At 33.5% G+C, this 13,138-nt stretch overlaps 1 protein-coding gene across 6 annotated transcripts in view; it reads left to right on the top strand.

Moving 5' to 3' along the window:
• The window catches only part of CFAP70 (cilia and flagella associated protein 70), a 67,500-nt gene that overhangs the window by 16,464 nt on the left and 37,898 nt on the right, over positions 1–13,138 (top strand). For 4 of the 6 annotated variants that reach the window (XM_081074411.1, XM_081074406.1, XM_081074407.1 and 1 more), the window contains 7 exons: positions 1,632–1,814; positions 2,858–2,952; positions 5,757–5,856; positions 7,508–7,642; positions 10,206–10,331; positions 10,559–10,639; positions 12,219–12,310. In XM_081074411.1, coding sequence (XP_080930537.1) covers positions 1,632–1,814; positions 2,858–2,952; positions 5,757–5,856; positions 7,508–7,642; positions 10,206–10,331; positions 10,559–10,639; positions 12,219–12,310 — 812 coding nt within the window. The remainder of the gene's footprint in view (positions 1–1,631; positions 1,815–2,857; positions 2,953–5,756; positions 5,857–7,507; positions 7,643–10,205; positions 10,332–10,558; positions 10,640–12,218; positions 12,311–13,138) is intronic. The other 2 variants (XM_081074409.1, XM_081074408.1) reach the window with 1 other exon arrangement.

Raw genomic sequence — 13,138 nt, 5'->3', positions numbered from 1 at the left:
TCACCATTTTACATTCCCAACAGCAGTGCACAAGGATTCTAATTTCTCCACATCCTTGCCAACACTTGTTATTTTATGTTTTTTGATAATAGTGACCCTAATAGGTGTGAAGTGGCATCTCCTTGCCGTTTTGATTTTCATTTCCCTGATAACTAATGATGTTGAGCATTGTTTCATGTGTTTATTGGCCATTTGTGTATCTTATTTGGGGAAATGCCTATTCAAGTCCTTTGCCCATTTTTGAACCTTTTGTTTTTATTGTTGAGTTTTAGGAGTTCTTTGTATATTTTAGCTATTAACCCCTTATTAGATATGCGATTTGCAAATATTTTCTCCCATTCTATTGGTTGCCTTTTTTTTACTCTGTTGTATCTTTTGATGCACAAAAGTATTTAATTTTGATGAAGTACAATTTGTCCATGTTTTCTTTTGTTGTTCTGAAAAATTATTGCTAAACCCAATGGCATGAGGCTTTCCCACTCTGTTTTCTTCTAAAAGCTTTCTTCTAGCTCTTACTTTAAGATATGGCCTATTGCCAACATTGTTGCTCCAGGAGTTAATTTTTATATATGGTGTTAGGTAAGGGTCCAACTTCATTTTTTGCATGTAGGTGACTAGTTTTCCTAGCACTATTTGTTAAAAAGACTGTCCCGTCCCCATTGAATGGTCTTGGCACCTTTAATTTTGACAAATTTTCCCTGTGTTCTTATTGTTTTATGGAGGAGCAAGTTTTCAGAAGTCCTTACTCTGCCATTCCAGAAATGCCCCTCCTTCTCAGAAGTTTTTAAACTTAACACATGGAACTGGAATAGTTTAGTTTTACATAGGGTATGCCAATTTTAAATTTTACTAGAGACTGCAAAATTGCTTTCCATAGTTGTACCAATTTGCATTTTCATCAACTATGTATAAGAATAACATTCCCTTCACAATATTGGCAACACTGATGTTTTCACACTTTGATTTTTGCCAATCTATGGTTTAAAATGGTATCTCATTGTTTTAATGTGCATTTCACTTATTTTTAATGATATCTGGCATGTTTTTATTTAAATGTTGGATTTTCTAATTTCCCTTTGTATAAATTTCTTATTTATATCTTTACCAACTTTCTATTGCAAATATATTTTAGATAAATTATAGATATGAGAAGCCTATAGTTTTAGGCCTTATTCAAATTTAAGTTTGTTTTCTAAAAGATAATTTTTTAAAAATTACATCATGACCTTCATATAAATATAAAATGACAAAAATGGCTTAAACCAGTTCAAAGAAGAATCTGAAGAAATGACCCATATGTAAGCAATCAGGAATGTTGAAATGATTTTGCTAATAATTCAAAACTTGTCATCAGTCACAGGGCAACAATCAATTAATCTCCACTGGACATAATAAATTTGCATATCTATGGACAAGAATAATTTGCATTCTTATCAATTTTCTGTAAATTACAAAATTATAAAATAGCACAAAGACAATGAATGGCACAAGCCCCTCTATAGATTAAGATAATCACAGAAGGGTCTGTTAGACAGTGCTTAGCATTCCATTGAAAAGACACTTAAGTAATCCTTTCATTCATCTCAAGTGCTTTTACAAAATTTCCTGATAGATGGTATTTATTTTTGCAGAAAGACTATCCCATTTTCTTCAAGAATGGAACTCTGAAGCTTGGAGGGGAAAGAGAGCCTGTTCCCCGGCCCAAAAAATGGCCTATTGCCAACATTGTGGCTCCAGGAGCTAATAACATTCCAGATGCTTTCATTGTTGGTGGGCCCTATGAAGAAGAAGAAGGAGAACTCAATCACCCAGAGGTGAGAGAGTTATGCAGATTTTTGTGTTAAAATCAGTACACTGACATATGATAAAATATTTTGTGAATCACTGTTATTTGTATACACTGTCATTTGTTAAAATGAAACAATTACAAATCAAAATAAAAGTTATCTACTTCTGATTAAGAGATCTCGACTTCTTAAGTCCAGCAAACAAAATAATACATTCAAATTTACAATTTGTTTTATTTTAAATTTATTTTTGAATGGGTAATAATATAGTCACAGGTCAAAATAAAAAATTAAGAGATATGCGTTAAAGTCTCCCTCTTACTTTATGTGTCTTCCTTCTAATTGATTCCCAGATTATCACCTTAGTAACCATCTTTGTTATCGTTTCTTGTAGTTTCAGTAAAATAATTTGTAAGGTGGGAATGGTTGAATTATTTTATATGTATATATATGACACTAAACATTTGAAATAGTATAGATAATGCTAAAATATTTGAAAAACATTCCACAGTGTCTTTTCTTATTGCAATTAGTGAAAATTGTTAGATTTATGTTTTCATTTAGATCAGATACTTTATTTTAGATAGGTATTTATGTTATAGTTATTTTAAATAGTTAGGTCTCAACCCTAGTTGCTCAGTAGAATCACCTGGAAAGCTTTTAAAAGAATAGCAGTGGCCAAGCCCTAACCCAGATCAATTACATAAGAATTTACTTTTAAAATCATACAAATATTCAGGTGTTGATTCTTTTTTAAGAAGCTCCCAAATAATTCTGATATGCATCCAGCTTTGAGAATCCCTGCTTGAGGTTATATGAGTGAATATTTGGCAGTTAGTACTGGATCAGTATAAGGATAATGTAAGTAATTTATCTTATGTACTTTATTAATAGTTAAGTCCCCTAAAATTTAAGATGATGGTAGTATTTACAGTAGAAGTCATACTTAGTGTAGTAACAGTAGTAGTAATAAAAGTATTGTGATCCAATCCATTAGAAAAATGCACCACAGATTGAGCAGGATGAAGTCGTGGCACGCCGAGAGAACAAAAGTCTCTCTTATTTTACAGGACAGGGAATTCAGGAACCAATCAGAGTGCATAAAGAAAAGGATTATTTGGGACTTGGAAAGTCGCCGCTACCTTGATCCTACTGCAGTGGTCAGGTAGGACGAGAAAGGGAATATATCTAAACAACAAAAGTGTAGGTGGGAAGAAATATTACTTTTGTTAAGTTTATCTGTATTTGAGTTAAGTTGATCTGAGACTCTTTCACCATCACTAATAACAGAGGCTTCTAGTGATGGTGAATTAACCAAGGTGGTTTCTTATTTCAGAGCTGGTATGTATGGTGGCTCCTCAGGGTTATGAGGTATCCAGGCTCAATCTTTCTTTTTGCTCTTCCTTCTTTTACATGTGCCTTCCATCCACAAGTTTTTCTCATGGTCCAAAATGGTTGTTGAAGCTCCAGCTTGCACATTCACATTCTTGGCAGAAAGTTGGAAGAGGGGAGTGCTTTCCGATAAAAAAGGACACATGCTGGCTGTCTTAGCCGCTTTCATAAAATCTTCCTGCAATCTGACAATCTCTGTTTATATCTCATCAGTCATCTCTAGATGCAAAAAAGGCCAGGAAATAGTGTTTTTGTTGGACACATTATTGCCCAGATTGAATCAGGATTTAGATAATAAAGAAGAACAGGATACTTGATATTGTTTGGGTAAGTACTAGACTCTGTCACAGTGAACTGGTTACTAGGGAGACATGAGAAATACAGCATTATCAGGATATGTTATAATTTGAATGAACTATTCTTTTTTTTTTCCAGTTAGTAGACTATGTTTTTAGAACAGTTTCAGAATTACAGAAAAATTGAGCCGGTATTTCAGACAGTTCCTGTATACCTCCCCCACTTGATCATGGTGTATAATATACATATACATTGTTGGATTTGATTTGCTGATATTTTAAGGATACATTGTTGCTACTTACTCTGAAAAAAGTTATCAATTTGGTTAATTAAAAATAAGAAAAATTAAAAATTTTTTTGGCTTTATTTCATTTTCTGATTATCTTCCTTTCTTTATGTAGATTCAAGTTTCTGACGCATATCATTTTGCCTTTCTCTGAAAACTTTTTTAGTCTTCAGAGAAAGGTTTTTTTATAAGGCAGTTCTACTCACCACAAATTCCCTCCAGTTTTGTTTGACTGAGAAAGTCTTTATTTTCCCTTTACTTTTGAAGGATAATTCCACTGGATACATAATTCTAGGTTGGTGGTTTATTTCTCAAAACTTTAAATATTTCACTTCACTTCTACTTGCATGGTTTCTGAAGAGAAGTTTAATGTAATTTTTATTCTTGTTCCTCTATAGGAAAGTTTCCCTCCACCCTGCCACCCATCCCTCTGGCTTCTTTCAAGGTTTTTGCTTTCTCTTTGGTTTTCTGCAGTTTGAATATGATATACATTTTTCAGTACTTATTATGTTTGGTATTCTCTGAGTTTCCCAGTTCTGTGGTTTGGTTTCTGTCATCAATTTCATAAAATTCTCAGCCATATGACTTTAAATATTTCTTTTGCTCTTTTCTCTTTTTATTATCCTTCTGGCATTCCTGTTACATCTTTTGTAATTGTCACACAGTTCTTGGATATTCTGTTATGATATATATATATATATATATATATATATATATATATATATATATATATATATATATATATAAATATTTTTCCCTTTCCCATTTTAGTTCGGGGAGTTTTTATTGACATATCTTCAGGCTCACTGATTCTTTCCTCAGCCATGTCTAGTCTACCCATGTGCCCATCAAATGAATTGTTCATTTTGTTGCAGTGTTTTAGATTTCTAGCATTTTCTTTTGATTCTCTCTTAGAGTTGCCATCACTCTGCTCAAATTACCCATCTGTTCTTGCATGTTGTCTGCTTTTTCCGTTAGAGCATTTAACATATAAATCATAGTTATTTTAAACTCCCTATTTGATCATTCCAAGATTTGTGTGAGTCTAGTTCTTAGGTTAGCTTTGTCTCTTCAGACTGTAATTTTTTGCTTTTTAGCATTTCTTGTAATTTTAAAATTTTATTTGAAGTTCATGAATATGACACATTATTTAATGACAGTACTCTTGACCTTTTTTTTTTATTGAAAGCTGGACATTATGTACTGGGCAATAAGAAATGAGGTAATTAGGGTTTTTAGTGTGAGGTTTTATGTTTATCTGGCTAGGAGCTGGGCTGTGTTTAATTTCTGCTGTGGCTGTAGGTGCTGAAGGCTTCAGTTTCCTTTTTTTGCTACTCCCCTGTTGTCCTTGGGTTTGCCTAAGAACTCTTTCTTTAAAAGGGTCTGTTTTTTTGCAGTTTCTCAGTTATAATCCACTGTTATTATACTGGAACACTGTTTATGTAGCAGTAAGATAAGGAGAAGTGTTCTATAATCTTGTGATTACATCTCAGTATTTTGATAGGTTTGAGTCCCTGGGCGGTGCCCTTCAGAAGCATTTAATAGCCTTTTTTCTTCCTTTATTACATGTAACAGGAAGGCTAGATGGGCCTGGAGGTGTCTAATTGCCCTTCCCCTGGGTCAGATAAGGCTCTGGTAATTTCCCTTAAAGAGTAGGCCTTTGTTATGGAGAACACTCTGGGCATATTACAAAATGGTTACTTTTCCCTTCTCTCTGCCTAAAAGGATTATTATTCTATCTTCACTGTGAGAATCTGCTGGGGCTCTTTGATTTAAAACCCCCAAAAGCATGGGGAACCCCTTTGACTGGGCTCCCAGGAGTTTTTAACTCTCTGGCTCTTCCACATTCAGCCTCTAGCAGTTTGTCAAAATTACCATTAAAATGTTTCTACCTGTTACAGATGCCAGTGACTTCTGCTGCCTGTAAGCCTGTAAACTGATCTCAGTTGTAAGTCTCTGTACTTGACTATCTCCCCAAATTTCTTGATCCGTAGTTTTCAGAAGCGAATTGCTGATTGCCGGTTATGGCCTGTAGAGATCACAAGAGTCCCCCTGATTCCTGCACCCAAAGGGAAAGCTGCCAGGTTTGATAAGGTAAATTTGTTTACTTAAAAACATTTATATAAGAAATGTTGGGTCAGACCCGACCTGTTACTATGCTACTAATTGTAATATTAACAGAAAATATGAACTGATGTGGCTGCTTCCTAAGGTAGCCAACTGATCCTGTTTTGCCGAATGGTTTCCTGGTTTTAATGCTAAAAGTCTCCTGTCGCAAGAAATTCCTCTGTCCCCGGCAAATCAGGATGACTGGTCACTGTAGCCCTCATTGTCCACTAAAAATTATTTAGCCTTTATTTCGAGACATCCTATTTCCCTGTAGTCCTTCATTACAGTTTTACGATAGGTAAAACCATACAAAATAGCCATTTTTATCGGTCAAAAGTAGTTACATATTGACATTATAGTTCAACCTAAGACATCTTTTTGAATTTCTTTGACTTACTGACTTAAAATGTTTTAGCCTGCTAATTAGGGTAATAAGGTTCACAGATGTACTGCTGTTCTGAAAAGATAGCTTTGATAAGCCTAGAACCTGTTCCCTGTTGTGTTACTTGTGCATGGCTGGTCTTTTATGCTTGCTCATAAACTCCCTGAGGGTGGGGATCCTTTTGTAGACGGCTTTGTATCCTCCACAGAACCTACCTAGCCTGATCCATGGCATATAGCAGATACTTAACAAGTACCTAAATTATTTTATTGATTTTTAATATAGGCTTTTTGCAGAATAAAAACACCACTACTGTGTTACCACTTCTCCCTTTGTGATATATAATATGTACTGACTAACTTTCCTTAGTTTTCAAAACAACATAATGTTATCATATGAACACAGGACTTTAATTTCTAATTATTATTTTAATAAGCCTTCTCAAAGAGATTATGTTTAACCTTGTGGGAATTAAATGTTTTCTTTCACATTTTTTCTTATGAAAGTTTTCTATGGCAAACTTTGGCAAAGTTTGCCAAACACCATAAAACTATTAACACCATTAAAAATGATGTTAAGATGTATTGATTGACATGTTCTTCATCTTTGTAATGAGAGTTTAGATGAGGTTAGGGATGGCAAATACAGGACAGCAGGCTGTCATTTATCCTCCTTCATCCATGGCAGATAGTACTGATCAATCAAAGCACTCTTCTCTTTTGAACCCAGATAAAGATACAGAATCTTTCTCAACACAGTACTCTAAAAGGTAGGCATCAGTTAAGGCCTATTTGTCAACACTAGTCCAGATGATTTGTACGACCCCTCTTATTCATATGAATCTGTCAACTAAAGCTGAAAGCCATAGCTTCTGGTTTAAGATGTTATTGTTGTTATTATTATTGTTTTGTACAAGTTTCACTTTCTCCTAAGAAGTGAAATGGTAAAATTGACCTTTTGGTTGGATATATATTATCAGTTAATTTGAGTATGTGTTGATTTCACCACTGCCTTTACTGTTCATTAACACTGTTTATTTTATCATCTCAGTGATCATGGTATTATTAAACCTATTTTGAAGATAAAGAAATGAAGACCCAAAATATCTATGTTACTGTTGCTAATTGGCCCAAAGTCACTTAGTTAAGTAGCATATCTACTTCCTAAAGCAGGTCTTCGAACTGCTGAGTCAGCTCCATACCTTATGCTACGTTTCTCTATAGCACTAATAGCTCTCTGGTTTTATTCCTTTAGGCAGAAGATGAAAATCAGCTTTCATTTCACGGTGTGGCCTATGTTAATATGGTCCCATTGCTGTATCCAGGTGTGAAGAGGATTCGGGGAGCTTTTCGTGTTTATCCTTACCTAGACAGTGTAGTCTATGAAAAGGTAAGAAAAAATTGTATAGAATGTATCCTGATTTATCTTTTACATATATGTGTGTTTACTTATATCTTTAACGTATACATCTTTGTAATGGATATTTGAAAACAATTGATATACTGGGATGTTAAATATAGAGCCTGGCTGTCATTCTACCACTGAGCCTCAAAAACTTTAGGCCAAAAACTGGAAACAACCCAAATCTCCATCAACAGGTGAATAGATACAATGAAATACTGCTCAGCAGTAAAAGGAATGAACTATTGATACATGCAACATGGATGAGTCTCAAATATGTCATGTTAAATGAAAGAAGCCAGACACAAGAGAGTACATACTTTATAATTCCATTCAAATACAATTCTAGGAAAGTAATCTATAGTGACAGAAAGCAGATCAGTGGATGCTTGGGAAAAGGGATAGAGGGAGGGAGGGGTTACAAAAGAATGAGGGATGATGGGAATGTTGGTTATCTTGATTGTGGTGATGGTTTTCACATATGTGTACATATGCCCAAAATTGATCAAATTGTATACTTTAAATATGTAGTTTATTACATTACAATTTTGCCTCAATAAAGTTGGATACAAAATCTTTAGGATAATTAAAGAAGTCTATTGTGTTAAATATGCAAAAAATTAAAATCCATGATAATGAGTTATAATATGGTTATTTTAATTTTCAGATGTTAAGATGTTAAAGTCATCTGTCTATGTATAGAAAGAGAATATATCTATACATATATTCAAGCAAAACGTCAATTTGATCATGTTGCTTCTAGGTGAAAGTGAGATTTTGTAAAATACAACAATAATAAAAATAGCACAAACATGTTTCATATATGTTTTCATATACTATTTCATCATTATTAAAACAGCTATTTTTCAATAATAGAATCACGAAAGACCCATCGTCTATTTTCAAACCAATTGAATAGTGAACTCTTTTATATAAGTATCCTTTTAATCAGAAATCACACTTACTGGGATTTATCTTAAGGAAATAATTTAATAGGATCACAACCCCTATATTTATGAAAATGTTTGGGTATCTATAATAGCAAATATAAAGAATAAGATTAAATGTCTAAAATAGAGACAGGCTTAGTAAATTATTGTAAATAAAAATAATGGAATATGCATCGATTAAAACAATAATTATTAAAAAGAGATAATCATTAATGTTTTGCAGATAGTTAAATGGAAAAAAAGAATGCAAAAATGTTACAAATGGCATAGATCAAAATAAATTTCAAATGAATTTATTAAAATATGATAAATGTGAAGACTATAAAAATAGAAGTGTCCATTAAATATATGATAAGGGAAGACTTTGTAGGAGTGAAAGTAATAAAAGATATAAAAGATTTAGATTACCAAAAAATGAAAAGTCTCTATATATAGGAAAAAACATCACAAAAAAATTACAATGTAATGGAAAAACTGTGGAAAATATTTGAATACATATCATGAAGATGGCTACTATTCCTGAAATATAAAGCACTTTATCAGATAAATAAGAAAAACACACCATTTTTTTAATGAACAAAAACAGCAGTATAAACAAGAAGAAATGCCACTGGCCAATAAATATAAGGAGAAACATTTGGCTTTAAATATAATCAAAGGAAGGCAAATGTAAATAACAATAAAAGATCAGTTTACCTGTAAAATTAGACAATTATTTAAAACATGATAATACCTATTGGTGGCAAAAGTAAAACAACTTTCATTCCCTGATATTAGTAGAAGTATAAATTAGTACCAACTGTGTGCAAAAAAGTTTTTGTCAGTGTGTATTAAGAAGCTTAAAATACTTACATCCTTTCTCATATTACTTGTACTTCTAGGAAACTAAGGGAATGAGTAGAATTGTATCCAAACTTTACTGCATGAAGATATTCTTAGTGAATCTGAGGGAAACAGTATATCATAATTGAAAGGTTATGGACTTTGACATCAGGCAGCCTCTAGTTTGAATTCTGGAACTGCCATTTATTAGCTAGGTGACTCCAGGCAAGTAACTAAATTTCTCTCAACTTTAGTTTATTCATCAGTAAAATCAAGACAATGCTTGCTTCCTAGAATTGTTTTACATATTAATTGACTGAACTATATAAAGCACTAGGGATATAGTTGGCACACAGACATTTTTACCTTTTACTTTTATTATACTCATATGATAGGAGAATACTGTGCATGCATTAAAAATTATTCTTATGAAAAATTTAAAAACATGAGAGGATGCATGTGATAGTCTGTTAAATGAAAAACCAGGATCTAAAACTACATTCAATATGGGCACAACTTTCTAAATATATATATTTATAATTTTAAAAATATGTGGAATGTATATTTGGCAACCTCCTTGCTGAGACATAGCCAGACAATTTTCTCTCCAATATTTTATTGAGATTTGTTCAACTAGTATGGCATTGCAATGAAGTTTTTTACTTTCCCTATCTCTCTCTGATTCTACACTGTTGAAATTATCTAGAAAACTAAATGATGTTAAAGAATAACATGGGCTTCTTTTATTTGCCTGTGAGTCATTGCATTTTTTTTTTCAGACCAAGTGTTTATTTAGCTTGTTCCGGGATACTGGCCACCATTTGATTCAGAATAACAGAATCGGAGGAATTAATTCCCCATTGTCCAAACCAGTTACTTCTAAGAACCTGAAAGAAGATAAAATAGTAAGAAATAGATATGGAAGAAAGGCCTACACCTGGGGGTGTGGTAGGTTGTTGAGAAGGTGATGATTTTACTGGGTTTGTTACATTCCAGAGGCTTATAGTGATTTCTCATTTGATGAATTGCCTCAATTTAGTTTGTATTTTGATGCAACATAATGATCATTGTTCCTGCCATTGTGAAGACAATGTCAGAATTCCATTTTTGAGGTGTGTTCATTTTCTTTCAGCAGGCATCTAGTATAAAATCTCAGAGCTCAGATACACCTTTGGAAACGGATCCCTCTCTAAACCACAATCCAGAAGGACAGGTAACTATGCCTAAATAGTTGGCAAATGAAGTTTGCGTTCTTACTGAGCAAGGTAGTATGATATAGTGGAAAATGCTCAGAAAAATGCTCATTATTTGAGTTACCACCCCAGATTTTCTATGACTAGTTTATGACCTTGGGTAAATTTCTTTGTCTTGTTAAGACTTTCTAAAATGAGGGGGCTCCCAGATCAACTTCAAGGTCCTTTTCAGCATTAAAATTTTATGTCTTTTATTAATTATACTATATTAGGCACTATGAGGGATACAAACATACATCATCTGCAGCCCTCCGGACACTCAAGAGTGGTGGGTAAAACAGACAGGTCCATAACTACCTGGAATACAGAATTTTGATGAATGCTGTAGTAGAGGTACAAATAAAAGTGCTGTATAGGCTCAGAGGAAACAGATTAATTGCTACTGGGCAGTCTCAGAAGGCTTCGCGGAAGAGGTGGTATATGAGCTAAGCAGTGAAAGTTAAAGGTAATCCTTTGCCAGATAAAGATGGAAGGAGAATGATTTCAGGGCCAGGGAACAGCTTGAGTCAAAGCACAAAGAAGGTAGCAGAATTTGGGGGTACATCAATTGATTCAGTGTATGGTATAGAGAAATGAAAAGAAAGGAGAGATTCTAGAAGGAGGTGAGAAAGAAGAGAGAGGCTGAGATGGGTTATAGAAAGACTGAAGTCTTGCTAAAAAGTTTGGGCGTCATTCTATAGGTGACAAGGGGACATGAGCCTCGTATTAGGGACTCACGTTAAGGCTTTTAAGTTATGTAGAAATAAGACTCGTGTGTTTCAGGGCAGAACTCTTGCAAGGATGTGAAAAAGAGAGATTGAAGTTGAAGTAGGGGCTTCAGATGCCAGTTTACAGGTTTTTCTTTTAATACATATGAGTATTGATGACAGTTTGACTTCGGGAAGCAGTTGTAGTAAAGAAAGTCAGAAACCTGCAGAGACAAGGTGTGGAACTGGGAAGCTTTGGGGGTGTCAAGGAAAAAAAGTTAAAGATAACTCAGGTTTCAAGCTTTACTTTCTGGAAGGATGAAAAAAATCATTAAGAGAAAAGTCAAAAGACAGGTTAATACAGAGGAAGTGATAAATTCGATTTTGGACACGGTGTATTTAGGATGAGAGCAAAAATCTGGGTACAAATGTCTATCAGGTCGCAATTGGTAGCTGGTGGTGAGGATGCCATGAGTGGGAATATCAGAAGGTTATGAGCAGAATATTTCCGCAGGACTCATGAAAGATGTTTAGTGGGAGAAATAAATGTATTCACTTAAAATAGTTTCAAGAAAAGTATTAAACAAGATAAATAAGGCTTCAGCTGGGGTAGAAGGCTTCAAGAATAAAATGGAAAATCCTTTCCTGCAAGAGATTACCACTGTTGCTATTTTTCTTTACAGTTATTTTTTCTATGTGAAAAATATTTTAACAGTCAAGATCACACTATAGGCATCTATATGGTTGTATATGTATGTTTCTCACTTATTGGGAGCATTATCTTACGTTACTAAAATATTTTCATAAATATCTTTTTCTGAAGAGAATAAATTAGAGAAAATTGTCTTTACAGCAATATGTAGATGCAGGAACTTACATCGTGTTGGAGATTCAGCTGAACAGAGCCTTGGTTCCAAAGCGAATGCCAGAGGAGCTAGCCAGACGGTGTGTAGCAATGGTTCTCATACTTGTTTTGCAAAAACAAGTTAAGTATAAATAAAAGGAAGTCAGTTTGTCTTCATAAGTGTAATTTCACCTGGGCTAAGCATCAATTTTCTGTTTTTTCCCCAGATGAATTTCTTATGTTACTGTTGTTTTCTTATTACAAAAGCAGTATATGCCTATTACAAAAATTTTGAGGAAATCAAGATTAGCAAGAAAGTATATAAAAACACTCAGATTTCTACTTACCCAATGATAACTACTTTAACACCTTGGTATTTATCCTTCTGGAGTTATTATGAAGCTCCTATATTATACAAACACACACCATGTCACATATAAATATATGTAATGTTTAAAAACTATTTTATATTGTGCCTTGATTGTTATTTCTAGGAAATTGTCCATTTCATCTAGGTTATCCAATTTGTTGATGTACAGTTATTCATAGTATTCTCTTATTATCCTTTTTATCTTTGTAAAATGAGGAGTAATGTTTCACTTTCCATTTCTGATTTTAGTAATTTGAGTCTTTGTTTGTTTTTTCTTAGTCCATCTACCTAAAGATTCATCCATTTTTGTTGATCTTTTGAAAACACCAGCCTTTTTGTTTTGTTGATTTTCTCTATTTTATTTATTTTTACTCTGATCTTTGTTTTCTTCCTTCTGCTAGCTTTGGGTTTAGTTTGCTCTCCTTTTCTAGTTCATTAAGGTTTACAGTTAGTTTATTGATTTGCAAGCTTTCTTCTTTTTAATGTATCAGTTATAGCTGTAAATTTCCCTCTGAACACTTCTTTCACTACATCCCATAAGTTTTGGTATGTTGTGTTT

Source organism: Rhinolophus hipposideros (genome assembly GCF_964194185.1).
Source record: "Rhinolophus hipposideros genome assembly, chromosome: 15".
NCBI classification, from domain to species: Eukaryota; Metazoa; Chordata; class Mammalia; order Chiroptera; family Rhinolophidae; genus Rhinolophus; species Rhinolophus hipposideros.
The sequence above is the reverse complement of the archived record's forward strand: the minus strand, read 5'-3'. Positions and strand labels throughout refer to the sequence as shown.